This window comes from Sphaeramia orbicularis, chromosome 12, assembly GCF_902148855.1.
Source record: "Sphaeramia orbicularis chromosome 12, fSphaOr1.1, whole genome shotgun sequence".
NCBI classification, from domain to species: domain Eukaryota; kingdom Metazoa; phylum Chordata; class Actinopteri; order Kurtiformes; family Apogonidae; genus Sphaeramia; species Sphaeramia orbicularis.
The window spans coordinates 5763993-5791290 of NC_043968.1; the positions used below are offsets into that span (position 1 = coordinate 5763993).

Here is a 27298-nt window from a genome sequence, read left to right on the forward strand (position 1 = left end):
CACAAACCTCTGAAGTGTCTGAGTGGGGCCCTGAATCTCAGTGTGACTTTACAGTGTACTGTTGTTTTCAGCCGGCTGCTGTCAGCTCTGTTTAGTGGCGTTCAGATGTAATGAAATTACTGGGTTTTTTGTGTGTGTAAGAAGCCAAAAAAAAAAAAAAAAATCTGAAAAATCCATGTTGAAAGATTGTTTCTGGTGGCACTCATTTTCTTTTGATGCCTTTAGGTGCATGAAAAGCACAGGACTAGTCGGGTCGAGTGTATTTGTTGTGTGTTTGGTGGTGAGCTCTTGGGAAAAGCAGTGTATATATAAAGCAGTGTAGAAAGTATAATTCAAAGCACAATTTATTTTCCCTGTGCAAGTGAAATCAGAGTATAATTTCCAATGTTTTCGATTCACTGCTGTTCGACCAGTGGGTTGGAACTCAAAGAAAATTATTTATAAAGATACAAAACGTGGCACTTATTCTCCTGATAATAGAACAGGGGCTTCCCTTAAAATATAAAATAGTCACCCTTCTTTCAAATTCCAAATATTACTCCAAAAAAGCACTTTAAATATAAGCCGCACTTTCGTTCTGCTGCTTTGTAATCAGTTGACGTGGAGGGACCATTAGTGTTGAAGCCTTTGGTGTAAAGTGACAATCATGGATCGATTGGTTACGTTCGTGACCAGGTTCTCCGAGTGGACGGACATTCTCTGCGCTGATGTGGGGTACGTCCAGTAGAAAGACGCTCTCCACATGACGTTTACTAGAACCTTCTAAGTTATAGTAAACAAATATAAGATCGGTTTTAGTTGACTTTCGCTGAGGTGAAGAGTTTTAACGTTGGTCAAATAAACACAGAATCCAAAACACAGATTTAATGAAGTGGACATGGATAATCTGAGCTGGAGTGTTTCACTAGAACATCATATGTGGAATCTGAACTGTCAGTTTAAAGAACTGGAAAAATCCACCCAAAATAAAGCGAGAAATATAAGAGAAGGCGGAGCTCTGGGACTTCCCAACAGTAAATGTGAATTTGATTGAGGATGAAAAATAAGGCTCTGGTTTTAAATTGACGACCCAACCAGATATTGCACATCCCATAAAAGAAGATTAAACGCAGTCCTAGGGATTTTTAACATCTAGACCAGGGCTGTCAAACTCATTTTAGTTCAGTTCCACATTCAGCTAAATTAGATCTGCAGTGGACCAAACCAGTCAAATAATAACAGAATAATATTGAAATAATGTCAACTCCAAACTTTCCTCTATGTTTTAGAGTAAAAAAAAGTAAGATTACGTTATGAAAAAGTTTACATCTACAAACTGTCCTTCAAAACCATGTGAATAACATGAACAAACTGAAAAAATAAGTGTAATTTAATTTTAACAATATTATGCTTGTTTATTGTTTACAGACAGAATATTGTTAAAATTGTACTTACTTCTCTTAAGACATTTCAGGTTGTTCATATTTGTTCAGGTTATTCACAGTTTTTGCAAAATTATACATTGTTTTAGTTTAAATACATAAAAATATTTACATTTACAAAGAGAAACATTGGAGTTGTGTGTATTTGTAGGTTATTACCGTAGTATTTTACTGATCCGACCCACTTTAGATCATATTGGTCTGAATGTGGAACCTGAACTAAAACGACTGTTAATATCTTAGTGTAATTTTGCATTTGACAAATTCATCCCCAGGGCCGGACTGGACCCTTTGGCGGGCCGGATTTGGCCCCCGGGATGCATGTTTGACACCTGTGATCTAGAACCACAACTGTTAACATCACACAACTTGTATTTATTGAATTATTGAACACATAGTTTGCATAATTGTAATCTCTTCAATTTGGAAAGTCTGAATCATGAGAATGAAAGTCATGCAGAAAAAGACTCAGCTCCTGACATTTCATGCCACGTCTTTGTGCTCGTTTCACAGCTTTACAAAACCCCAGAATTAAACAGCGAAAAGTAAAAATCCACTTCACCGCAGCGTGAGTTCACTGGTTTTCTTTCCTTTGCTGTATTTTCCCTACAATCAAAATAATGATCTGAAATTCAGTGACAGATCTCTCAAAGGTTTCATTATTGTTGTGAAATAATGAAGTATCGCAGAGCCAAAAAAAGATTCAAATCTGAATAAATTTGTCTGATATTAGTCACCTTAAATTAAAAGAATAAGCACTTTACCTGTAAACATCATAGAAACCCTCTGTTTTCCTTGCTCTGAAATCAAAAGATATCTGACATCCATACAGTATTTATTTATAGACAGATCATTTATGGTGCAAATGCTCTGTAGGTATTTGTAATGTTGTTAGTGTCATTTTTATTAGTGTAATAAAAAGTGGAACATTATAATATGTTCACATTTGGGTTGCTTCAGTTGTTTCTTTTAGCCCAGTATAAATCGGTCCTCTGAGTTACCGCTGAGCTGTTTACCTCGTGATATCTGTGATAATTGAGTTTCCAGCTCTGCTGTTTTGACAGTTCAACTCAACACCCATTATCAGAAACTGATGTGAGTTTGATTGGACTCAAATCTTTCACATCTTTGAATCTGTCGTCTGGATGTGTTTGCCACAGTCACTCCCACTGCAGTGGCAAACGCACAACAGGCTTCATCTAACAGCTTTTATTCATAGAAAAACAAAGAAGAAACACACAAAATCCAGAACATTTTACTAAGATACAAAAGAATAAGGGCTGTATAGGTGATTTTTTTTTTTTTTTTTGTTCTTTTTAACCTCATGTATCTCAGTTGGACCACTATAGGACTGACTCCGTACTGTTGTTGTTATTGTACACTGTTTCCTGTACAATGTTGAATTGTTGCCACTATCAGGTGGCTTATGTTGAGTATTATCTTTGGATATATGGCGACTTGACATAATCTGGATAATGTACTTAAAACCATTCACAGACGTCTCCATTTGCACCAAATAACTTGGCTATGTAAATCCAGGAAACTTCCTGAACAAATATTACTCCGGTATGTAAAATAAATAATTACTGTTGTTTGTTTTTTACAGGTGCAATGTGTAAGATTTATGGGGATCTTTACACACAAATAATTCATTTTCATAACAGTAGTGTATAATTACTAGACAATAAGTGTTTTCATTGGTCCTCTAGATAAACTAAACCCTGGCATTTTTTCTTTTTCCTCTGTGAAGCTGAAATCTATTCAGCACTTCCACCACTAGATGCCGCTCAGTCCTACACAATGCACCTTTAAGTACCAGAGTCAAACTACAAGCTGATGGCTGTAACTTCAACACCCTCCCCTCCCCCCTGTTAAAAGGTGGCAGTAAAAAAAAAAGAGATATCACTGACAAAAACCAGCAGCTGTGGATCAATAAGTTGTTTAGCTCCTTTCAACTCAATTATCTGATCCACACACAGGAAATGGCATTAAACAGGAAACAGAAGTGGACCAGAGCTGCTCGTCTTTGTCACTGATGAAGAGTTCAAACAGCGGTGTGGTCGTTTAAATCATATGATCTGATACTGGATCTGAGTTTTTCAGTGAGGTTGGACAGTTAGGCACAGAGCACTAAAGGAGGCCCACAGGATGTTGGACGTTTGGATGGATAACGTGGTGGAAAGAGATCTGGATTGTTTATCAGAGATGTAATGTTTCCAACCCTGACGCCTTAAAAAGCACCTTTACAGTTTGGACTGTATCTTTGCTTCTTTTCATTCACGTGCTTTGTTTTAGCAGATATACGAATCAAGAAAAAACTAAACCTTGTCCGAGCCAACAGAAAAACTAGTTCTCACTGACTTGGATGTCGCAGTAGCGTCCAAGATGATAAATGACCATTTGGGAGGACTAACCTTGACAAAATGTACGTGTATATCTTTGGTTGTGTAGGTAGAGTGATGTGAATGTATGAAATAATGAAGAAGATGTTCTGGTTTGATGTTTTTTTTTACTTTCTCTTTTTTCTTTTCGCTTTTTTGTTCCTCATTGAAGTTTGAAATGGGTGTAGAAGCCAATAACATAATAACGGCCATAATGTAATAAATTGGCCTTTTTAAAAATGTAATAAGTCAGTAACATAATATCTGGCCAACAACGTAATAAAAGTCCTGAAACAATAACGTAATAACTTTTGGCCAATAACGTTGTAACTTATTGGCTGGTTATTACGTTATTACCAGTGTTGGGCAAATTACTTCTAAAAAGTAATTAGTTATAGTTACTAGTTACTTTCCCAAAAAAGTAATTGAATTAGTAACAGAATTACTCCTTCGTAAATGTAGTTAGTTACCAGAGAAAGTAATTACTGCGTTACTTTTGTGAAAAACCTTCAAATATGTAAAAGGAAACTGATTTTTGAGTGTGTTTCACAGGTCAGTTATAGAGTAGAACAGCAGACAGGTACTGAAGACCTGGACTGTGGTGAGGCTGGGGTCCACCGGGGCCAGGCTAGGGTCCACCGGGGCCAGGCTAGGGTCCACCGGGGCCAGGCTAGGGTCCACCAGGGCCAGGCTTTTCCACCACTTAAGTGCATATGTGCATTTCTAGAAGCAGATGCTCCTCCAGTTAATCTCACATCTGCACTTTTTTCTCCTCCTGATCCAGCAGGAAATGTGTTCAGTCCAGTCGGACTGTCACTAAGAACTCCTCCCCTAAATTAGTTGATAACTCCTCCCCTAAATTAGCTGACAACTCCTCCCCTAAATTAGTTGATAACTCCTCCCCTAAATTAGCTGATAACTCCTCCCCTAAATTAGTTGATAACTCCTCCCCTAAATTAGCTGATAACTCCTCCCCTAAATTAGTTGATAACTCCTCCCCTAAATTAGCTGATAACTCCTCCCCTAAATTAGTTGATAACTCCTCCCCTAAATTAGCTGCACACAGCTGCGTTCAGGTGCCTGTGTTGCGCTGGGACAACTCAAACTCGTAGATGTCATTAGTGGTTCAGGTGAAGGGGGCGTGGACAACTCAGACTCATGGACACACAGGTGAAGCATGAAGGCAGTGTGGGGGATTAGAATAGAATGACTCATAAACGAACGGCTCTCAATGAGTCGGTTCTTATCGTTCACTGAAAAGAGCCGTTCAAAAGACTTGACTCGTCCGTGAACGTCACACTGCTGGTGCCTGTCTGAGTGAGTCAGGACAGATAACAGCTGTTCGATCTCAGTGCACAGTAATGCACCACATTTCACTGACGCTAACGGTAACAGAGGTATAACATTTCAAATGGTAATTCATGAGATTAGCCGTTACTGGAAAACAATGATGGAGTGGGTAACGCCGTTATTTTTAATGCTGTTATTCCCAACACTGGTCATTGGCCTGGTTAAAAAAAACCAAAAAAACATAGCAAGTTATGATGTTATTGGCCAAAAGCTATTACGTTATCAGTTCAGGACTTTTTTACATTATTGTCCAGATATTACGTTATTGGCTTATTACATTTTAAAAACAGCTAATTTATGACGTTATGGGCTGTTCTTCGGTTATGGGTTGTTATTCCATTATTGGCTTCTACAATGGGAAATGTTGAGATGTACATGTTTGTTTAGACTCATTTAAAACCGAACTGAAGTGAAAAATGAAAATGTGAAAAGGTGTATATTTACATAAATGTAATGTAATACATTGGTGTGTCCTATAGTCCTCTAGAGTAAGACTAAAAAACAAGGAAGATTTGTACTGTAGCACTTTCTTTGATGTGTACTGTATTAGTTCATCTTCTACATGTAAAGTACTGTATGAATATTCATTACTTGCCTTGTACTGTTTGAAACAATGCTAAGTTTAGAAATGGTAACCAAGAAAACAAAAGTTTTAGAGTGTATGCATGCCAATGGTTGGGTCCCCGTATAATAATAGGAAAACTATAATATGAAAAAATGGTGCTATGTTACATTATAAAGGTGCTTTCCCGGACCCCAGCTGAATGCATGCAAAGAGGAACTATCAAAAGTATGAAAAAAAGAGAAAATTGATGTCCTACTGCTGTTCTCATATAGTGCTGCTTCCCAAAGATGTCGGAAATTTGGAAATACCAACTTTCTACGTGTTAAAATGCAACAGCCCTTAAAGTTGGATTCCTAACTCTGAAAGTCCTGTTGAAACCTTCTGATACGTTTGACATCTCACGAAGTTTGACGGACAGTTTCAGTGTTGGATTTTCAGCTAAATGTAAGCACACAGTGTCACCTCCACGCCGTCGATTAGCCTCCAAACACGATAAACTGGTGGGAAGTAGCATTTTAACTCAAATGGAGAAAGTTTTTACATCGTCCTTGTTCTTCCATGGTTTTTCTGAGCTCCATCACCAGAACCCATGGAGGCGGTACTAGAGGCCTGGCCCTGCCCTACTCTGCTGGGATTGGTTGGTTGTTACTATGTTGACATGTGTGCTAATACCGCTAGCATGCTAATGTTCTGACTGTGATTAGCACCTGACTTTAAGGAACTAAATCACGATGAAGGCATTTAGCCTCTGCTTGTAACATGTCCATTATCTATCGGTAAAACTTTTAATCGTTATAATTATATCTCTACTAGGGATGTAACGATTACCGGTATAATGATAAACTGTGGTAAAATTGCAGACGGTTAGTATTACCGTTTAAATTCTAATTATCATGATAACTGTGTTTGATTACCGCACTTTTCCGGAGAAAACGCCAATGTAAAGATCTGCTTTTATGTCAAATATTTGAGTATAGTTTTAATTTATTACGATTTTAATTTTCTATACCTAATATTTGGAACCAATATTCACTTTTAAAGTCTTTGAAAAGGTTCGTTTAGTATCTGTGTGTTATTTATGCAATAAATTATATACATTTTTCAAATTGGATTTTATATTTTTTTTTTGTGTTTTTTGTCCTTTTATGTTTTTATAGTAGGTTAAAGTGAAAAAATAATAGACAGATGATATAGATGACGTTGTGCTGAAAAAACAGATCCCAAACATGGGTATAGTAAACATTTGTTTATATAGTATATAAAGGCAAAATCAAAAGGACTGAAAAACGGACAAAATAGACTCAGACCACTAAGGGTTAATATTTTTTTCTCAAATACAACTTGGTTAAATTATGTCAGTGTGTGTATTAGTACTTTTTGATCATTTTGAGAACAATTTCAACAATACCGCGATAATAATGAAAACCGTGATCATTTTGGTCACAATAATGGTGATGGGAAATTTTCATATGGTTCCGTCCCTAATCTCTACATATAAGAAATGGTTTTGAAAATGTCAGAAAACTGTCTCAGAAGTGAAAGTGGCACCATTACAATGTGGTTTTGTCCATTATTGAAATGACTGAAGAGTAAAAACAGCAAATACACATTTTCCAAAAGCTTGAACTATGGCATTTTGGTGTTTTAACATCAGAAATTACATAAAACTTTATAAAAAAATAGACCTGTGATGAATTACTGAAACATCCAGGTCACCAAATGTTCACTGGGAAAGGTCCAGCCCCCCCCCCCCCCCCCCCCCCGGTGACCCTCCGTAGGATTAACAGGTCACAGTAAAATGAATGAATAATTATAAAAGTAAATTCTGTTTCATAGACTGTAATATAATTAATGAACAGAGTAGCTGTGATGTTAACCCACAGGTGTCAAACATGTGGCCTGGGGGCCAAATCTGGCCCTCCAAATCTCTAGGCCTAAATCTAGTCTAACATTGTCCCTCTTCAAAAATGTGCATGCACTTTGGTTGAAATAATGACAACATTTTTTTTTAAAATCATACCAAGGTGAATATCAATGCTACAGTTCTTTCTTTCTTTCTTTCTTTCTTTCTTTCTTTCTTTCTTTCTTTCTTTTTTTTTTTTTTTCCAAATTCAATAAGACATCCTAGTTTTTCATTGTCCATAGTTTGTCTGTTTCAAAATAAGGCAATTAACATGAAAATGGAGGTTTTTATCCAACAATATTACATTAAAACAGCAAAAATCTTGAATGTTTTCTTTATTATAGTCGTATCATCTCATAAATGCACCAAACTTTCCATTATTTTAATGGAAAAGCAAAGTGAAATATCAAACTAATCAGTAATGGGCTACTGCTGAACAACCTCCTCATGGTAAAACATAAATGAGTTTAGATCTTTTTTTCATGGCTCCAGACAGATTTCTTTCTTCTTTTTCGCATCCAAAATGGCTCTTCAGATTATAAAGCTTGGCGACCCCTGGTCTATTTGAATGCGGGGGGGGGGGGGGGGGGGGGGGGGGGTTAGTAGAGCAGCACCTAGTGGCCATCATTGGTATTACAGCTTTTATGATACTCGGACATCTGCTTCATCTTGCCTCTTTTTTTGGATAAATCGCTGTAATCTGAGTACAGCCAAAGAGGATGAAAGCAAAACGGTAACACTGGTGGTTTTTCAACATCATGTCACACCTCCACATGGTAATAACCAATCACAGCAGCAGCAGTGTGTCCCTGTGGGCGGAGCCAGTCTAGCACCAGCCCTTGTTTCGTCAGCTGGGAATTTCAAACTGAAGACTAGAAATGGAGAAATGCAGGGCAGGTGGCAGATTTCCTACCTGATCACAAATGCAGAGGTGTAACTGTAAATATTGTTACCAGCCTCCAGTTTCAGACGAACAGGATTAAAGTGAGTCTGTTTACGGCTGAGGATGATTCAATATGAAGAAGACTGACCGCTGTCGACAAAACCCAGTCAGTCATGAGGTGTTTTCTATTTTTAACCAACGAAACAGCGCTCCAAGCGTCTATTTACAGTTACACTGCCTTTGTGACAAAGGTCTAAAAGATCTATAGACAATCTAATGACATAATTTTGTACTCATATAATTCTTCAGATGTTTATGTGTTGAAATATTTTTTTAAGTGGGAGAGTTGTACGAAAGCAAACATGTATGTGGTCTTAAAGGTCAGCGTTGTATGAGTTTGGAAAAATTTGCACTGATTGTTTGATGGAAAAGAATTTGGAAAATGAAAAAAAGTGTATGTTTATTGGTTGTATTGATCATCTTTCTTTTTTTGTTGTTCATTAAATGTTTTACAGGATTATCAATGGTTTCCTATTGTTTTTCATTTGATGTCTGCAGCCGTACAGGACGTGTTCATAAGAAATAACCACAGATCACATACAGCACAGGTGTCACACATGTGGCCCGGGGGCCAAATCCGGCCCACCAAAGGGTCCAGTCCGGCCCTGGGATGAATTTGCAAAGTGTAGAAGATATTAACAGTCAAGGGCGTCAAACTGGAAAATAATAGCATAATGACTCCAAATGTTCTTCTTGGTTTAATGTGGAAAAAAAATAATGACATCATGCCTGTAAATAATGGCAACACCAATTTTTTCTCTTTGATTGACTGCAAAGAACATTAAATTCTGATCTCCTTTAATAATAAAACATCAATAACTTGAACAAATACAAACAACCTGAAATGTCTAAAGAAAAATCAGTGTAATTTTAACAATATTCTGCCTGTCTTGTGTCTTGGTAGATCTAATCTGTAATGCACATGTAGAAACCGTAAATTGAGGCAAAATATTGATCAGATTTTTCTTATTATTATTTCTTCTTATTTTTCTTCATAAATTTCATTTTTTTCAGGTTATTCACATCGTTTTTGTTTGGCTAGTTTGTAAAATTTAAATGTTTTCATAATTTAATGTTATTTTTTTGCATTAAAAAAAATTGGAGTTGACATTATTATATTGACATTATTATAAATTATGCTGTTATTATTGACTGCTTCGGTCCACTGCAGATCAAATTTAGCTGAATGTGGAACTGAACTAACATGAGTTTGACAGCCCTGGTGTACAGGTTTCATTTGTACTTTGTATTAGTTAGAATATAGAACAAAGTAAGACCTTGACCCTTTATAGGACACTCCTGAAATACTGCGGAATTCAAAATTTCAACCTTCATGTGTTCTTGGCAGTGGTGTAATGGTCCCTGGAGAAGTGGGTATACTCTCAATTTTTTGCCTTTATTTTTTTTTTAAGTAGTCCAGAAAAAGCGCTCTGTTTTAGAAACAGTAACATATTAGACTATTCTATTTAGTTTACTCCAAAATCCATCAGTAGTATTTGTTCACTATTTTAAAATGATCATGACTTGATCAGGAGCAGTTTGTAGGTTTTACTGGACACACAAGTAGACTGCATGAATGGAAATGGATTCAGCAGGAGGTAAACATAGGATAACATTAGCCTTTCATCATGTTAGCCTTCATAACATTAGCATTTCATGACATTTGCCTTTCATATTAGCCTTTTTCTTAACGTTTGCCTTTTGTCATGTTAACCTTTCATAACGTTAGCCTTTCATAACGTTAGCCTTTAATCACATTAGCCTTTCATTCCGTTAGCCTTTCATAATGTTAGCCTTTCATCATGTTAGCCTTTCATAACGTTAGCCTTTCATGATGTTTGCCTTTCATAACATTAGCCTTTCTTAACGTTAGCCTTTCATCACATTAGCCTTCATAACATTAGCCTTTCATGACATTTGCCTTTCATATTAGCATTTTTCTTAACGTTTGCCTTTCATCACGTTAGCCTTTCATAACATTAGCCTTTCATAATGTTAGCCTTTTATAACATTAGCCTTTCATACCTTTAGCTTATCATAACGTTAGCCTTTCATCATGTTAGCCTTTCATAACGTCAGCCTTTCATCATATTAGCCTTTCATAACGTTAGCCTCTCATGACGTTTACCTTTCATCATGTTAGCCTTTCATAACGTTAACCTCTCCTGACGTTTACCTTTCATCATGTTAGCCTTTCATAACATTAGCCTTTCATCATGTTAGCCTTTCATAGCATTAGCCTTTCATCATGTTAGCCTTTCATAGCATTAGTCTTTCATCATGTTAGCCTTTCATAAATTTAGCCTATCATAATGTTAGCTATCTTTCAATGAGACGTGCAGTGACCTGTCAATCAACTTGGGTGGCACTGGCACCTGAGGAGGTATCCAGTCAGGTTCCAGAGGTGGCCGGCGCTAGTTAGCAATATTTCCCTCGGCATGACCCTCCCTACTCTGCCTCTGATTGGCTCATCAGTCCTCATGCAGAATCTAATGACTGAAGACAACCCTGGATGATTCCACTCCGCTGCTCCATGACGTGCTGTCGGTCACAGAAGGACGCTCAGTCACAGATTCCACCTGAACGCACCGCTGAACCACAGGAAACCATTCCTTCCAGTGGCCATCGGACGCTTTAATTCCACCTTATAAACACATTATTTTGACAACCATATGAGACAGTGATTTATGTTTATTTTTTCAACTATCATATTCGTGATATATTGTCCAGTACATATTATACAAATTGCTTTTCTAATTGTGTTTTAATAGAATGTTTTAATTTGTATATTTGGTATAAATATATATATTCAGTGCTAGATGTATGTTTGTGTGTGTTATTTTCTTTCTTTTTGTTGTATTGATACTTTCTCTCCTGCTTCTTCTTGTTTTTTATTTATATTTGAATAGAACAACTGTAACACACAAACATTTTCCCCTGTGATTCATAAAGTATTCTGATTCATTACAATATTTTCACTTTACCCGTTCTTTCTATTGGAAAATTATAAATCTATTGTATAAATGTATATAAATAAATATAAAATAAAATATATATATATACTTAACATATAATACATTGTCACTGGCAGGCAAATTATAAAAAACAAACAACAAAACTAGACCTGTGAATCACACATTGGATATACTGTAGTTCAGGAGATGGAGGGAGCGTGATGTGACAAACTTTAACCACCACAGAAGAAGACCAGACACCGAACAGGACTGATGAACAGATTAAGTAGGTAGCCTCGGTATAGGTGTACATAGCACTTTACAGCTGGTAGTTATTTATCTGTTTATTTATTTATTACCTGTGCCAAGGAGGTTCTGTTTTTACTGGTGTTTGTCTGTGTGCAAGATAACTGAAAAAGTTATGGACAGATTTGGATGAAATTTTCAGTAAATGTTGATACTGGCACAAGGAACAAATGATTACATTTTGGTGGTGATGGGGGGGGGGGGGGCACTGATCTGCCTTGGCGGAGTTCTGTGCTCTACGAGTGCTTTTCTTGTTTTTTCTATTTTTTGTTTTATTATTTTATTTTTTTCCTACATTTTATTTTTCTGTTTATTCCCTGTCCATACTCCAGTCCAGTAGGTGGCAGTAAATGCACCTTTCAGTTGGCTGCCAACCGCCATTAAAAGCAAAAGAAGAAGAAGAAAAAGAAGAAGAAGAAGAAGAAGAAGAAGAGAAACCTAACAGGATTGATGAATAGATTATAGTAGGTAGCTTCGGTATAGGTGTACATAGCACTTATAGCTGTTAGTTATTTATCTATTAATTTATTGAATTTTTCTATTTTTTGTTTCATTATTTTATTTTATTTTATTTTATTTTTCTGTTTATTTCCTGTCCTTACTCCAGTTCAGTAGGTGGCGGTAAATGCACCTTTCAGCTGGCTGCTAACCTCCATTAAAAGTAAAAGAAGAAGAACAGATACGAACAGGATTGATGAATAGATTATAGTAGATAGCCTCAGTATAGGTGTACATAGCACTGTATAGCTGCTAGTTATTTATCTATTAATTTATTAAATTTTTCAATTTTTTGTGTCATTATTTTATTTTATTTTATTTTATTTTATTTTATTTTATTTTATTTTATTTTATTTTATTTTATTTTATTTCCGTCCATACTCCAGTCCACTAGGTGGCGGAAGATGCATCTTTCAGTTGGCTGTCAACCGCCATTAAAAGCAAACGAAGAAGAACAGAACCCGGCGGGCGGAAAAGCGTAGAAGAAGAAGCTCCCAAATAACAACAACACGGCGGACACTGGTCTCATTCGGAAACACAGTGTGAGCTGTGCCTTCAGCTGCTGTTTACATGGTGTCCGGTGTGTTTGTCTGTTCCAGTCGGTCACCACTCCGTTAATAAGGATTCAAAGTCTTCCTCGGTGTGGTTTTTTCTACAGAGGACTGTTTTTGAACATGTGCTGACAAAGCAGAGGAGCAGGAAGAGGCGCAGACCGCACACACAGGTACAGGCTTCAACTGTTCTGACTTCTAACAACAGCACTGACGTTTTTCACATTAATATACCATGTTTTTTTCCGGATGTGTGTGTTTTTAGGTTAAACTGAGGTCAATATTTAAGTCCGTTTTATCCCGCATTAGCATCATCTCTGTGTCAAACCCCAGTTCCTCAATATTTCAACGTTGTAAAAGTATTAAAGGTTTTTGTTTTATCCTTCTACTTTATTGATCAAAATCTGGACACACATTCTGAAGAATTACAGAAAACACTTTTTTTTCTCAGACTGAGCGTCGAGATCAACCTTATGCTGAAACAGTATTTATAAAGAACATTACATTAAAAAATAAATAAATAAAATAGATGAAAAAAAATAAAAGACAGGTCCACTCAGATATCAGTACATTTAAATTTTCATACACAGTCAAGGCTGGTTTGGTTTGTACATGTTTCAGTGTTTTGTTGTTTTTTTCAAGTTTGTTATTTCATTTATACAAATTGAGAACAGTGGGTGGTTCTTCATAAATCTACATCTGTAGAGAAGTTGTTTAGCAAAAATAGTCTGAAGTGTTGTACATAATTTCTCATTTTTTGTTTTCCATTATAATTCCTAATTTAATGTTTGTAAAAGTATTAAAGGTTCATTTTCTATTGTGTTACAGAGCAAAGAGAGGCACTGTCATAAAATTCTTCTTTTTTTTGTTGAGTTTTGGATCTTTTATGCCATTTAAGTCAGTATGTGTAACATGGAAACAAAACCCCCTTTATTTTCCTTGATAAGTAAACAAATGCACTCATTTTAGTATTGTCTGTGATTATAATATGTCTTTTTTTTACTGGCACTAACTTCAAATATTCAGATTTTAAATGGAACTTCCTCACTAACTACACTATGGTAGATCATTATATTGTAATCCTACAGCCTCGTGAAGTTAAAGACTATAAAACAGGTTTTATAGTTTATTTGTGTCGTCACGTGCCTCCTGTCTAAGGTTATCTGCTGTCAGTGCACGAGCAGCAGCTGGAGTGTAGGTGACAGGATGAGTCCATTATTGTGTCAGGTTGGTGTCAAGAAGATCTGACATATTTGGTTTATGAGTCATCAGAATATACGGCCCGCCAATAGGGCTGTAAGAAAATATTGGTTCGGCAACATATCGCGATATTTCATTTCACAATACTGTATCGATATTAAAAAGTACTGTATGGATATTTTTACGTATTTATTCAAATGCAGATATTGTGGAGGTTCATTTTTTTTTTTTTTTTTTTTTTTTTTTTTTCTTTATTATTATTTAACACTCTTTTTATAAATAATGTTTGTTCCTTTGTTGGGATTGAACTCAAATCCTGTTCTGATGTTAGTTGTGAACTAATAGAATCTGAACATTTGAACAGGATCTGAAACTGGAATGTCTGGAAAACAGAATTTCAGTTTGAACACAGTTGGAACATTTGCTGATAGAACATTAGATCCTGTTGGGATCAAATACAAATGTGTTTAGGATTTGTGCAGATTTCTGCTGTAATTAAATTTTTCAAGGAAATAATAATAAAAAAAAAGAAACAAGCGAAAATATTGCCTTTTTAACAGTATTGTGATATATCATATCGTGATCCTAGTATTGTGACTTGTATCATATCGCCAGATTCTTGCTGATACACAGCCCTACTCGCCAAAGGGTCCAATCCAGCCCGTGGGATGGATGTTTGAAATACAAAAAAATTTTGACTTCATCTAGGAATTCATATTCAAAGGCTTTAAATAATTGTAGTTCAGGGTCGACATAAGGTCTAATTTGATCTTAAGTAGGTCTGACCAGTAAAATACTATTAAAATAACCAATAAATAATGAAAACTCTGAAGTTTTCTGTTTGTTTTGGTGTAAAAAGAAAATTACATGAAAAATTTTTACATTTACAAACTATTATTTATCAAAAAAAAGTGAATAACCTGAACAAATATGGATAACATGAAATGTCTTAAGAGAATAAGTGCAATTTTAACAATATTCTCTGTTTTGCTAAATGTTTTCTTTTTATTTTTGTAGATCCACTGTGGTCTGTAAGCTGTAATACACGTGTGTAAATAAGATGAGGCAAAATATTTTTTGAAATTGCACTTATTTTCCTTAAGAAATGTCAGCTTGTTCATGTTATTCACACTTTTAAAATGATAGTTTGTAGATGTAAACATTTTCACTCTAAAATACAGAGAACAGTTTGGAGTTGTCATCATTTATAGGTCATTATAATTATTATACATTTTTGTAACTGTAATGGTGTGCTATCTTGGCCAGGTCTCCCTTGAAAAAGAGATTTTAATGTCAAGAGATTTCCTGGTTAAATAAAGGGTAAACAAATAAATACATCAGATAAATAAGTTATTTTACTGCTCTGACCCACTTTAGATCATATTGGGCTGAATGTGGAACCTGAACTCAAATCAGTTGGACATGTCTGCTCTAGAGTATGTCTTCATAATTCAAACTACTGTAACTAAAATGTGAAAACAGGTCTGTGTAAAAGTCTCATGCTTCCATCAGATAATAATGATCATGTGCATTTCTGTTTGAATATGCTGGAAGTATGTAAACAGTGGTCAAACCTGAACGTCAGGTGTTTAGTGTTACCTACCTGCACTTTGGCAGACGGTCATGATATTTAGTCCACTGATGGTCAGATGTTTTCCACCAACTTTCTTCCAAGACTAGGGGTCGGCTGACAGTGGGTTTGTGATAACAATGAACAACATTCTGTCACTCAATTAGAAAACATCTACCTGCTGAACTGAGTAATCCCTTCATGTGGTACTGAACATGAGACAAACTGTAAAACACCTAGGTAAGAGTGACATTTGTCCTTTCTATCCTTATTATTTAAGTCAGTATTTTCACTTATATTATGGATCCTCTGCTATCAGAGCTGTCTTCTGTCAATACCTGTAGTCTGAAAAGCATCCTATCAGTGCAGATTCCTTGGCCAATCAGTCAGTCTGGTTCTACTGATGACGTATTGAATGTTTATTTTAGTTTGGGGTTACTTTCTGTCACAAGAACAAGAGTTACACTTAAAGGAGTGATATTTTACTTTTTTTTAAAAATGGAATTCTTCATTTTCCCTCATTTCCCTGTGGTCTCCATGAACTGTAAATACTATACTTGGGTGTGAATTCTTCATTCATTCAACTCCACAGGTCCATCTTCAACCCTATTTCTGACTAATGAGCAATGACTAGGGCTGTGTATCGGCAAGAATCTGGAGATACGATACAAATCACAATACAAGGATCACGATATGATATATTGCAATATATCATGATACTGTTAACAAGGCAATATTTTTTGTTTAGTTTCTTTTTTTCAAAGATTATTTCCTGGAAAAACTCATAGTGCAGCATTTGGATGAATACATTTTTAACATGCAGCTTTACCAGTACAAAAATCACACAAATAAATCAATAATGTTTTACAGACATTACAGTTTCAGATCCTGCTTAAATGTTCATATTCTGTTGCAAAAAGAATACATAGTGTTCAGTCCCTGAATCATCTAACATCAGAACATTATTTTTGTGCATTCCCAATAAAAAAACAAACATTTGCCTCTTTTAGAGAGTAAAAAGTGCTTTTAGGATGATCGAACTATCCATTATTTAACAAAACAGTGTTATCAAATTCAAAAAACTACATTTATGACCTGCAATATCACAATAGTACTTTTGTAGTAAACAAACAGAACAAAATACCTATGAGAATATAGAAAGAAAAAGTTTGAAAAACAAAAATGAACCTCTGCCATGTCTGCATTTGACTAAATACCTAAAAATATCAATACAGTACTTTTTGATATCGATACAGTATCATGAAGTAAAATTTCACGATATATTGCAATACTGATATTTTCTTACAGCCTTGGTTGTATCAAGTCCCTATCCCCCTCCCCCACCCCACCCACCCCAAGTCCTGGACTCTCATTAAGTCTATGTACAGCTGGACATACTATATGTACATAAAAAAAAAAAAATATAAACCTCCTTCAAATATATGTACAGACACCTACATATATATATATATATATATATATATATATATATATATATATATATATATATATATATATAAACAAACACACATGCATATTTGTAAGTTCCCTTTTTTTTTTTTAAATACATTTTGTGTGACCCTCAGCTCCCACAGATTTGAAACTGGTCAGAGTGTGTTAATCCAAAGGTACAATATTCACTGTTCCAGATTACACTGGTTTAAAGTCTCCACATGTTTATGCCACACCAGTGCCAGCCTTTAGCTGTTGTGTTTGGACCGACTGCCCCGATGAAAATAAGATCAACACAATGAGCTTTTGTAAAAGGTGACTGTAATGTGGACTCTTGTTGGCCCATGCCCTACATTTGGACCAGGTTTCCTGAAAATCAGTACAGTCGTGTTTAGGGCTGTAGGAAATATCGCGATATTTCATTTCACAATACTGTATCGATGCAGATATGGTGGAGGTTCATTTTTGTTTTTGTTTTTTTGTTTTTCTTCATTGTTTATATTTTATCTGTTATTATTTCACACTCTTTTATTCAATAATGTTGGTTCCTTTGTTGGGATTGAACTCAAATCCTGTTCTGATGTTAGTTGTGAACTAATAGAATCTGAACATTTGAACAGGATCTGAAACTGGAATGTCTGGAAAACAGAATTTCAGTTTGAACATAGTTTGAACATTTGGTGATAGAACACTAATTCTTCCAGGAAATAATAATAAAAAAAAAAAAAGAAACAGACAAAAAAATTGCCTTTTTAACAGTATCATGATATATGGTATCATGATCCTAGTATTGTGATTTGGATCACATGACCAGATTCTTGCCGATACACAGCCCTAGTAATAATAACACTGATAATAATAGCAGTTGTGTTGTGCAGTTCCATTTCCTGGGCTGTTCATCATGTCATGCTGCTGCCATCCTCCTGTACACATGACATTTTATAGCTGCTGTGTTAAAGTCTTCAGCTGCCTTTATGACAGACTGTATTTCCTCGCAGTCAGGTGATGAGAGGTGAGAGGCTGTAGCCGAGAACCCCAGGCATCATGGAGGACGACTACAAGCCTCTGCTGGGCTCAGAACAGACCGGAGAGAGCTACTCCAACCGAGGCTCCACGGACTCTCTGGACAGAGTCACCGACTTCAAGGCCAAGAGGTAGATGACACTGAAACCACAGCGATCAATAGGCTGTACTTAGCAGCAGCACACCACACAGTCTGGAGGACGCAACTGCCTGAAGGGTCATGGTGTTCAATAGAGAACAGGAATTTACTGGCAAATTAAAGGAGATATCCCATCAAATGTAAGCTCATACCAGAGCAGGGTTATTATGGTTAATGGAAACTGAAAGTAGCTGCGAAAAAATAACAGCAGTCTTTAAAAAAAAAAGCAAAAACCCACAAGGAACAATGCAAAAATAGAGCTAAAATGTTTCGAGCTGAAACGATTAATCGACTCACAGTGATCCAAAAAAAAAAAAAAATCATTCAGCCACATTTCTCCTGAATCAAAGCTTTGTTTCCTTCATTTCTCTGCTGTTAAACATTGGTTCCACTGTTGCGTTTCACACGGACACTTATTGTGGCGCACAAAGAAGCATCAATTCAGGAAAACTGCGATAGAATATTTCCCTTCAGTCAATTCGAGTTGATTAATCGAATCGTTAATTTCTGCATTCGCTTCAAACACCTAATCGATTAATCACTTCAGCTCTAAAAATGTTTTAAGTTTCGTGTTTTGAATATTAACCCCAGGTGATAATTAGTGAGTTCTGTTTAATATTGGTCGGTGACAAACAGGAATTACAGGATTTAAAGTGAAGATCCAGGTCTTATTTATTTATAAAGCACATTTAAAACGATACAAAGTAGTAGATAAAAATACAAGATATGCTGAAACTAGTAAAAATAAGAATAAAATTAAGATATATGAAGAATTAAAAAAATAGATACACAATAATAGAATAAATAGCAGATAAAACAAGTAAAAGTTACACACTTGTATTAAAGCCTTTTAACAGGAATAGCCTTACACAATACAGGACATTTATAATGATTCTGTAAATGTAAATTTTATCCTGCTCTTTTTAGTTTCTATAAATTAGATCTTTCCTTATAATACATGAAAAACTCCAAACATTAAAACTAAACACTGGTCGATGACAAACAGGAATTACAGGATTTAAAGTAATGATCAAGGTCGTATTTATTTATAGAGCACATTTAAAACTATACAAAGTAGTAGATAAAAAAATACAAGATATGCTGAAACTAGTAAAAATAAGAATAAATATAAGATATACTAAAAATTAAAAAAATAGATGCACAATGATAGAGTAAATCGCAGATAAAACAAATAAAAGTCACACGCTTGTATTAAAAACCATTTAACAGGAATAGCTTTACACAATATAGGACATTTATTATAATTCTGTAAATGTTAATTTCATCCTACTCTTTTTAGTTTATATATATATATATATATATATATATATATATATATATATATATATATATATATATATGTCGAGGCCCAAAACGGAATCTGGCCCGATTCAGAATCGGGCCGGCCCAGAATGGAATTCTATTCTAGGCCGGCCTAGAATGGAATCCTGCTGCTATAATGTTATTTTTATACCATGTTTAATGCAAATGATCTAAATTATTACAAAAATCAATACATGGAATTTGCAAATATGTGAAAAAAAAATGAAACAAACAACATTTTAATTGTAAACTATAATACACTTTATTTACAAATAGAACCTAGTGGTACTCCCCACCAATATATGGTACAGTGAAATCGACTGAAATTGACAATAGTTACTCAAGGTATGTAAGACTGAAAATGTAAAATTATGACAAATTATGGAATTATGGATCATTTGCATTAAACATGGTATAAAAATAACATTATAGCAGCAGGATTCCATTCTAGGCTGGCCTAGAATAGAATTCCATTCTGGGCCGGCCCGATTCTGAATCGGGCCAGATTCCGTTTTGGGCCTCGACATACATATATATATATTTTTTTAATTGATTTATTTTGAATATGGAAATGATACAAGCTTCCTGATTACTACTAACTGACTTCTTCGCACAACATAATATAGAAATGAAAATTCAAGGAAGCATAAAATACTGATACATGCAAAAAGAAAAAAAAAAGTCATATTGGAAAAAGAGTGAGAAGACGCAGAGCTTATTAGCTCTCACCCCTTTGTCTAAATCAGGGCTTTCCTTATAATACATGAAAAACTCAAACCATCATTAAAACTAAACAAAACTCAAATATAACTTTTCAATTCCTCAAAATAAATCTTCTTATGTGCTCATAAAGCTAGTGAAACTAAACTGAAACTGAAGAATTAAATTGAAATAAAGTGTTTATTTGTGTTGTTTGTGGTTTACTTGTATATTAGATGATAACTATTTCCTATAAAAATAAAAAAAAAAATAAAAAAGGTTAAAAATGAAGGGACTGAGTGTGACCGACAGATGAACACATTTTCTGTTCCTAAATAAAGTGCAGAGTGTGTGTTCACGGTCACAAAGGAACATGTTCCACTGCAACAATGTGATTCACTGGTGTTTTTAACCCTTACAGACCTACAGCTACTTTTGTGGGTTTTTTCTCTGTATTTAACTTCTCTTACGTGATTTATCACCATTTATTATAATATTATCCTCTGTATTTTCTGTTTATTCGGTGAACATCAGATATTTTCTTATCTGTAATTCACTAATCATGTTGATGTTCATTAAAGCTTAGATTAAAGTTGAGGGTTATTAGATCAGAAACAGAGAAAACTGAAGAAAAAGTGACTCTTTCAGCAAAATATACCATTAACTGAACATGAATCCAAGTGTCTCCATCCACTGTCATTTATCAAACTACATGGATGTATTTATGTATTTATTTATTTATTTTTTACATGAATTTTGTTCAGTTTGTGGTTTGTTTTCCGCATGTCACATATTATTTTGTTGATTTATTATTCATTTTTGTTCATTTTATTGATCACTTTGGCTGTTTTTGTTCCATTTTGGTGCTTATTTTTATTTTTTTACTTAATTTTGGTAAATTTATTGCTTTATTTTTTCATGTTATTTGGGAATTTATAAAGTTTTTACTCATTTTTGTGCATTTTATTTATTATTTATTATTTATTGTATATAAAACAAGTGTGTCCATCCGCTGTCATTGATCCAACTCCATGGGTTTGACTGGTGAATCAATGTTGAAGATGACGGTGTTTCCATGGTAACTACAGAGCCTCTGAACGTCCAAATGTGTCATATCTGATGACCATGAAAAGATAAAAAACTGCATTTTACACCAATTATTGACATGTATTAATAGGATTAGTGGATCAACAGTTAATGAACAGTTTAGATCAGTAGATTCTTTTGGTCACCAGTGGCTGTTTGTGTCTTTGTTGGTTAATAGTTTTGTTTTTGAACAACACGGGAGTCTGTGGGGCAGAGGAAAAGCATAACAGGCTGTAGATTAATACAGATATTGATCCCTTCACTGTTGGATTCATTCACAATAAAAAACACACTATACTATGTAACATCTTCACATAAAAATATATAAAAGACCTCTATTATATACAGTCGCGGAAAAAAATATTAGACCATCCAAAGTCCTCAAAAAGAATAGCTCTGCAATCCAGTCCTAACTCCTGTGTGTGTCATGTGACTAAAACAGACAAAAGAAAACACGGAATGAATAAAAGCACTGTTTTTGTCAGTTCAGTGACACATACTGATGGAAGAACTGAAGGGATGTTGGTTTTTATCCAGAAAACATGTTAAATGGATAGATATCAGCTGTGAAATTAACCCTTTCATGCACAGTGGTCACTCCAGTGGACAGTTCTTCTCCAGCTGTTCTGTCTTAAATTCATGGGTTTTGCTGTTTCAGTTCCATATCAGCCAACAAAGTGGACACTTATGCACCATCCCATAATAATACAGTGACATTCAGACCATTACAGTAACTTTGCTGTTTTTGATAAACCTGATCTAGAGTAACATGTTTAACTGTAAATCAGTTGTTGTTATTAGTCTGCAATGAACAGTTTTTATAAAAATTTGTGAGGTTTTTTGCATATTATTTCCATGAAGTGAGTAATGACTGGTATTAGAGTTAAAATGTGAGAAAACATCAGAGTAGCACCATTAAAAATAAATGTCTGGTAAAGTTTCATACTGTCTTCCACATATAATTATTGTAGGTAATTCATTTATCAGACAAACTAGTAAAGACAGTAAATAAACAACTACCCCTGTCTGATAAATGAATTACCTGAAATAAGCATTAAAAATGTTTTTATTTCATAGTTTTCACACAGTGTGTCAGTAAATACATGTTTCTTTGCTTCAAAAATTAAACGTGTGGTGTCCAGCTGAGAGGACATTTTTGCAACTCCATGAAAAACAGGTTCATAAGAAAATTTTCTTTAGGCATGTTTTTTTCATGCCTAAAGACGAATAAAAACACTCAGGAAAAAAAAAAAATCTTGATTAAGGGTCTCATAATTCATGCATGAAAGGGTTAAACTACTATGAGCTGTTTTTGTTGTTCTCATTACATTTGTCCAAACAAATGGACCTTTAGTTGTAGCAGGCATTAAAATGAACAAGAAACTGAAGAAAACAAGGGTGGTCTAATAATTTTTTCCGCGACTGTATGGTATTTTGTTGGCTTGCGTACTTATATATCAAATGTTACTAATGCAATGAAGTGTGTATTGTATTTTGGACGGTTTCATTTGATCACCTGTCAATAACCCGTGTGGCTTTACCGGAAAACACAGGCTGAAACAGACTGATAGGTGTAAATCCTATAAAGTCACCAGAGGTATTCGACAGCTTTACAGTAACGTAATACAGTTCAGTAACATAATGCAGCAGTTTTTCAACCACACACCATTCTGCCACAGTAATCCAGTAGAGATTTATTGATCAACTACACCAGGGCTCTCAAACTCTTTTTCTTTCAGGTTCCACATTCAGACAGATTTGATCTGCAGTGGGCCGAACCAGTAAAAATAATAACAGAATAACCTATAAATAATGACAAATTCAAATATTTGTCTTTGTTTTAGTGCAAAAACTCCCATTAAGTTATAAAAATACTTACTTTTATAAACTATCCAAACAAAAAAATGTGAATAACCTGAAAAAAACCTGAAATTTCTTAAGAAAAATCAGTGTAATTTTCTCAGTCTTCTTCCTCCACTTCTCATTAGTCCATGTGCATTCTGGATCAGATCTCCAAAGACACTAAACACTGAGGAACAGGAAGAAAAGAGTTCAAACTGGACTGAATTTAATACAGACATTTCAGGTTGGACACATTTGTTCAGGTTATTCACATTTTATTGGTACAGGAGAGTTTGGAAATGTCAATATTTTCATAATTTAATGTTATGTTTTGCACTAAAAGACAAAAATTTGAAGTTGTCTTTATTTATAGACATAATGTAATTTATTTTTTTCTCACATCAAACCCAGTAGTAAATCTGCAGTCCTTCTTTTGTGTGGGTTCTTCTGCTGTTATTCTGCTGTTATTATTATTAAATCAAAGAGTGTGTGATTTGCTGAATGCACTCGTCACACCAAAGGAGATTTCAAAAATAGTTGGAGTGTCCATAAAGACTGTTTATAATGGAAAGAAGAGAATGACTATGAGCAAACCTATTACCAGAAAGTCTGGAAGTGGAGGAAAAAAACGTACTTAACGTAATTAAAGCTCTCAAATCCAAAATCCTAAAGGATCCAACCAAATCCATGAGAAAAATGGCAATTGAACTTGAGGTAGACAACAAGACCGTTAGAAATGCAGTAAAATATGATTTGAAGATTTAAATTCTCATGACTTTCAATAAACTAATTGGTCATACACTGTCTTTCAATCCTTGCCTCAAAATATTGTAAATTTTGCTTCTTTTGTATGTATGTATGTATGTATGCATGTGTGTATTTTAGGTTTTTTCTTTATAATATTATAACTTATTTATTATATGTCACATATTTTATGTGTTTTTGCAGCATATGTTCTGTTTTTCTGTAGCCATGCCGCTTGTTTTTGTTTTTGTTTCAGCCAGATTTCTCCCATGGGAGAAAATAAAGTGAACCTTGAACTTTGAACCTTAAAATATTTTTAATTGTATTGTCAGTGTTTATGTGATCATAAGTCGTTTAGGTCTTCATATAAGTGTGATTGGGCAGTCACATGACTCTGCAGCAGTGTTTCAAATCCATGATGTCGGTCCAATACTTTGGGTCAGATTTACTAAAGGTCTGTGCCATCTTTGTACACCAGGCCCTTTGACTTTGAAATGTTCAGGAAGTTCAGTGAAGTGTAACTGTAGAAACTGTTAGTGGTGACAAAAGCAGGAAGAGACCAACAGTCCAAGTCCAGCCCATCTAAAGGACATGGGCTGGAATCATCTAGAATCCATGTAAATCCTTTGGTTTGTCCATGTGGTTCAGTGACAGGAACCATTTCAGCAGAGTTGGTTTGAAATGAACAGAGGAACTAGTGTTTGTGTTTGGAGTTGCAGTGTGCTGTTGAAGCTGTAGATCAGCTCAGGTGGACTCACCGCTGTTTGTAGAGACTCTGCTGAGACTGGAACCAGATCTGATGAAGTGGGTTTCAGGTTTGTTCCACAGTTCCACAGACACGTCTGCAGCTCTGATCACACTGAGAGGAACTTTCACTTTCATTTCTAGGAAAGGATCTTTGTTCTGTTGAATGTGGCTCCGCCTCTGAGCTGTTTCCTGTTTGATGTGATGGTGAAATCCAAGTGTGTGTTGTTTTATCACAGAGCACAGACGACATGTAGAAGGGTTCTGGTTCTGGTTGGTTCTGGTTCTGCTTCTGCTTCTGTAAATACATGTGTGGAAGTGTGGATGTTTAGAAACAGCAGTCAGAGCATTATGTGTCCGGTCAGCTGTTGCACCTGCAGGTTAGGCTCTAAAATATTCACTGGATCCATGTATTTGTGGGCAGGTCACATGAATGAACACATCTGGTACTGAACCGGTTTTCCAGAACTGTCTGTCATCATTAGTGTGGAGTCACATGAGTTGGTTCTGTGTGAATCTCATGGACTTCAGGTCTGTTGTTCTTTTGGGTTGTGGTCTATCTCAGGGGTTCCCAAAGTGGGGGTCATGAGATGCCAACAGGGGTTGAAAAATTATTTTGTGTATGATTTTGTATGTTTGTGTGTGTGCTCGGTAATTAGGATGTGAAGGACATCAAAGAAAAGAAAACTGGTCAGAAGACACTTCTATAGGAGTCCCAGTGTGAGTTAGTTTAAGAGTCTAGAACTGTAGAGGCTCAACACAGACACTGAAGAAAAGACACTGTTTAATACCAAACACATACACTTTTAAAAGTTACTTTTACTGATTATTTTCATATATTGAGAAAAGAGCAACTGTATAAAAAACACACATAAAGAAAATTTGTGGGGAAAATACAATAAAACCCCAGATTCTAGATGCTCATGTGATTTTATTCATATTTTTGGGGAATAGATCACAGTAATAATGATTGAAAGTAAAAGCCTCTGCAATAACTGTACCATCAAACTGTATGATCAGTGTATCTATAATCTGTTCATATGTCATGAATCAACATATTTATGTCAGGAGACAGAGAGTAGAGAGGAAGAGGAGGTAGAGGAGAGGAAGGAGGAGGAGGAAGGTACCAAGGTTCTAATAGTTTTGGATTTTCCATTCTAGTTTAGTTTTATTTAGTTTAGATTTTTTTTTTTCTCTTATTCAGTTAGCCTGAATTCGTTTTAGAGCAGGTTTGCTGATTTTTATTAGTTTTCTTTTTTTTTCTAAATGCTTAGTTGTAGTTCAGTTGTAGTTCAGTTGTAGTTCAGTTGTAGTTCAGTGGTCTCTTTTCTCTTCTTCTCTGTGCTCCTATTCAAATCAATCCCAGACAGGACTCTGCTGCTTTAGTCTCCATGTTTCCAGGTAGAGTGGGGACCAGAAGACGACTGGAAACCACAAGTGAACACAAGTGACGGAGCAAAAAGTGCCGTATGGTGCCGTTAGCTCAAATTTCTAGAGCGAAATAAATCGTCTTTATATCAATCATATCAATCTGACATTGACAAAGACAAAAACAAACAGAATTTTATCCATAATTTTTATCTGTTTTAGTTAGTTTTATAAACACACAATACAGTTTCAGTTAGATATCATTTTTTCTTTTATTTATAGTTTTTATTTATTTCAGTTAATGAAAGTGTTTTTACAATTCTAGTTTTCGTCATTTTGTTAGTTTTCGTTAACGATAATAACCTTGGACTGTACATGAATCTTTATGTTTAAATCCACCTGAAGCTGAACTGACTGCAGTGGGTTTTCAGATGGTTTTTCCCATCGTGGCCCCTGGTCAGCTGGACTGAACTGGACCAGGACTGTGTGTGTGTGTGTGTGTGTGTCAGATAATAAACAAGATGTTTCCTGGGACTTAAGCTTCCTAGAATCAGCACAATTTACACGTAAATACTAAGACTGTTAGTGTGTGTGTGTGTGTGTGTGTGTGTGTGTGTGTGTTTGCGACACCACCCAGCCCTGTTTAGCAGTTTGTGTGAATGCCTTTAATCCACTTTGGTATTTCACAGTGGCTTTCTAGCGCATAAACCATTGCTAGCCCTCTCCTCCAGCGGCTCACACACGTGTACTTTACTAAAGGTGTGTATTTTTAATTCTGTCTGACAGCCGTGACAAAAGACAATTTTATGGTTTTGCTTTGAACAGACAATAAACTCTGTTGGAAACCACAAACAGAATATATCAAACATAAAATGTCCAAGGCTGTTGCGATTCTTTATAAAACTCGAGATTTATTAAACAAGAAATGTTTGCATGTATTGTATTGTTCACTTGTAACGTCATCAGATATGACCCATTTGGACGTTCAGAGGCTCCGTAGTTACCGTAGAAACACCGTCATCTTCTACAACATTAATTCACCAGTAAAAGCCATGGAGTTGGATGAACGACAGTGCGTGGAAATGCTTGGTTTATGTTCAGTCAATGATAGATTTGACTGAAAAAGTCACTTTTTCTGCAGTTTTCTCTGCTTTTGATATAATAACCCTCACCTTTATTCTGAGCTTTTATGAACATCAACATGATCAGTGAATTAAATATAGGAAAATGCCTACT

The 27298-nt window shown here is 35.3% G+C and overlaps 1 protein-coding gene and 1 long non-coding RNA gene across 3 annotated transcripts in view; both read left to right on the forward strand.

The window, feature by feature from the left end:
* Positions 1–4872: 4872 nt before the first annotated feature.
* On the forward strand, positions 4873–9027 carry LOC115429524 (uncharacterized). The gene is made up of 2 exons (XR_003936797.1): positions 4873–6534; positions 7238–9027. It is a non-coding gene; the product is annotated as an uncharacterized LOC115429524 (long non-coding RNA).
* A 3778-nt stretch (positions 9028–12805) lies between these two features.
* The window catches only part of slc38a9 (solute carrier family 38 member 9), a 39848-nt gene continuing 25355 nt past the window's right edge, over positions 12806–27298 (forward strand). Inside the window, exons 1-2 of one of the 2 annotated variants that reach the window (XM_030149060.1) lie at positions 12806–13045; positions 18076–18248. In XM_030149060.1, the coding sequence (XP_030004920.1) occupies positions 18139–18248 (110 nt within the window). In that variant the 5' untranslated portion in view covers positions 12806–13045; positions 18076–18138. The remainder of the gene's footprint in view (positions 13046–18075; positions 18249–27298) is intronic. The other variant, XM_030149059.1, reaches the window with a different exon arrangement.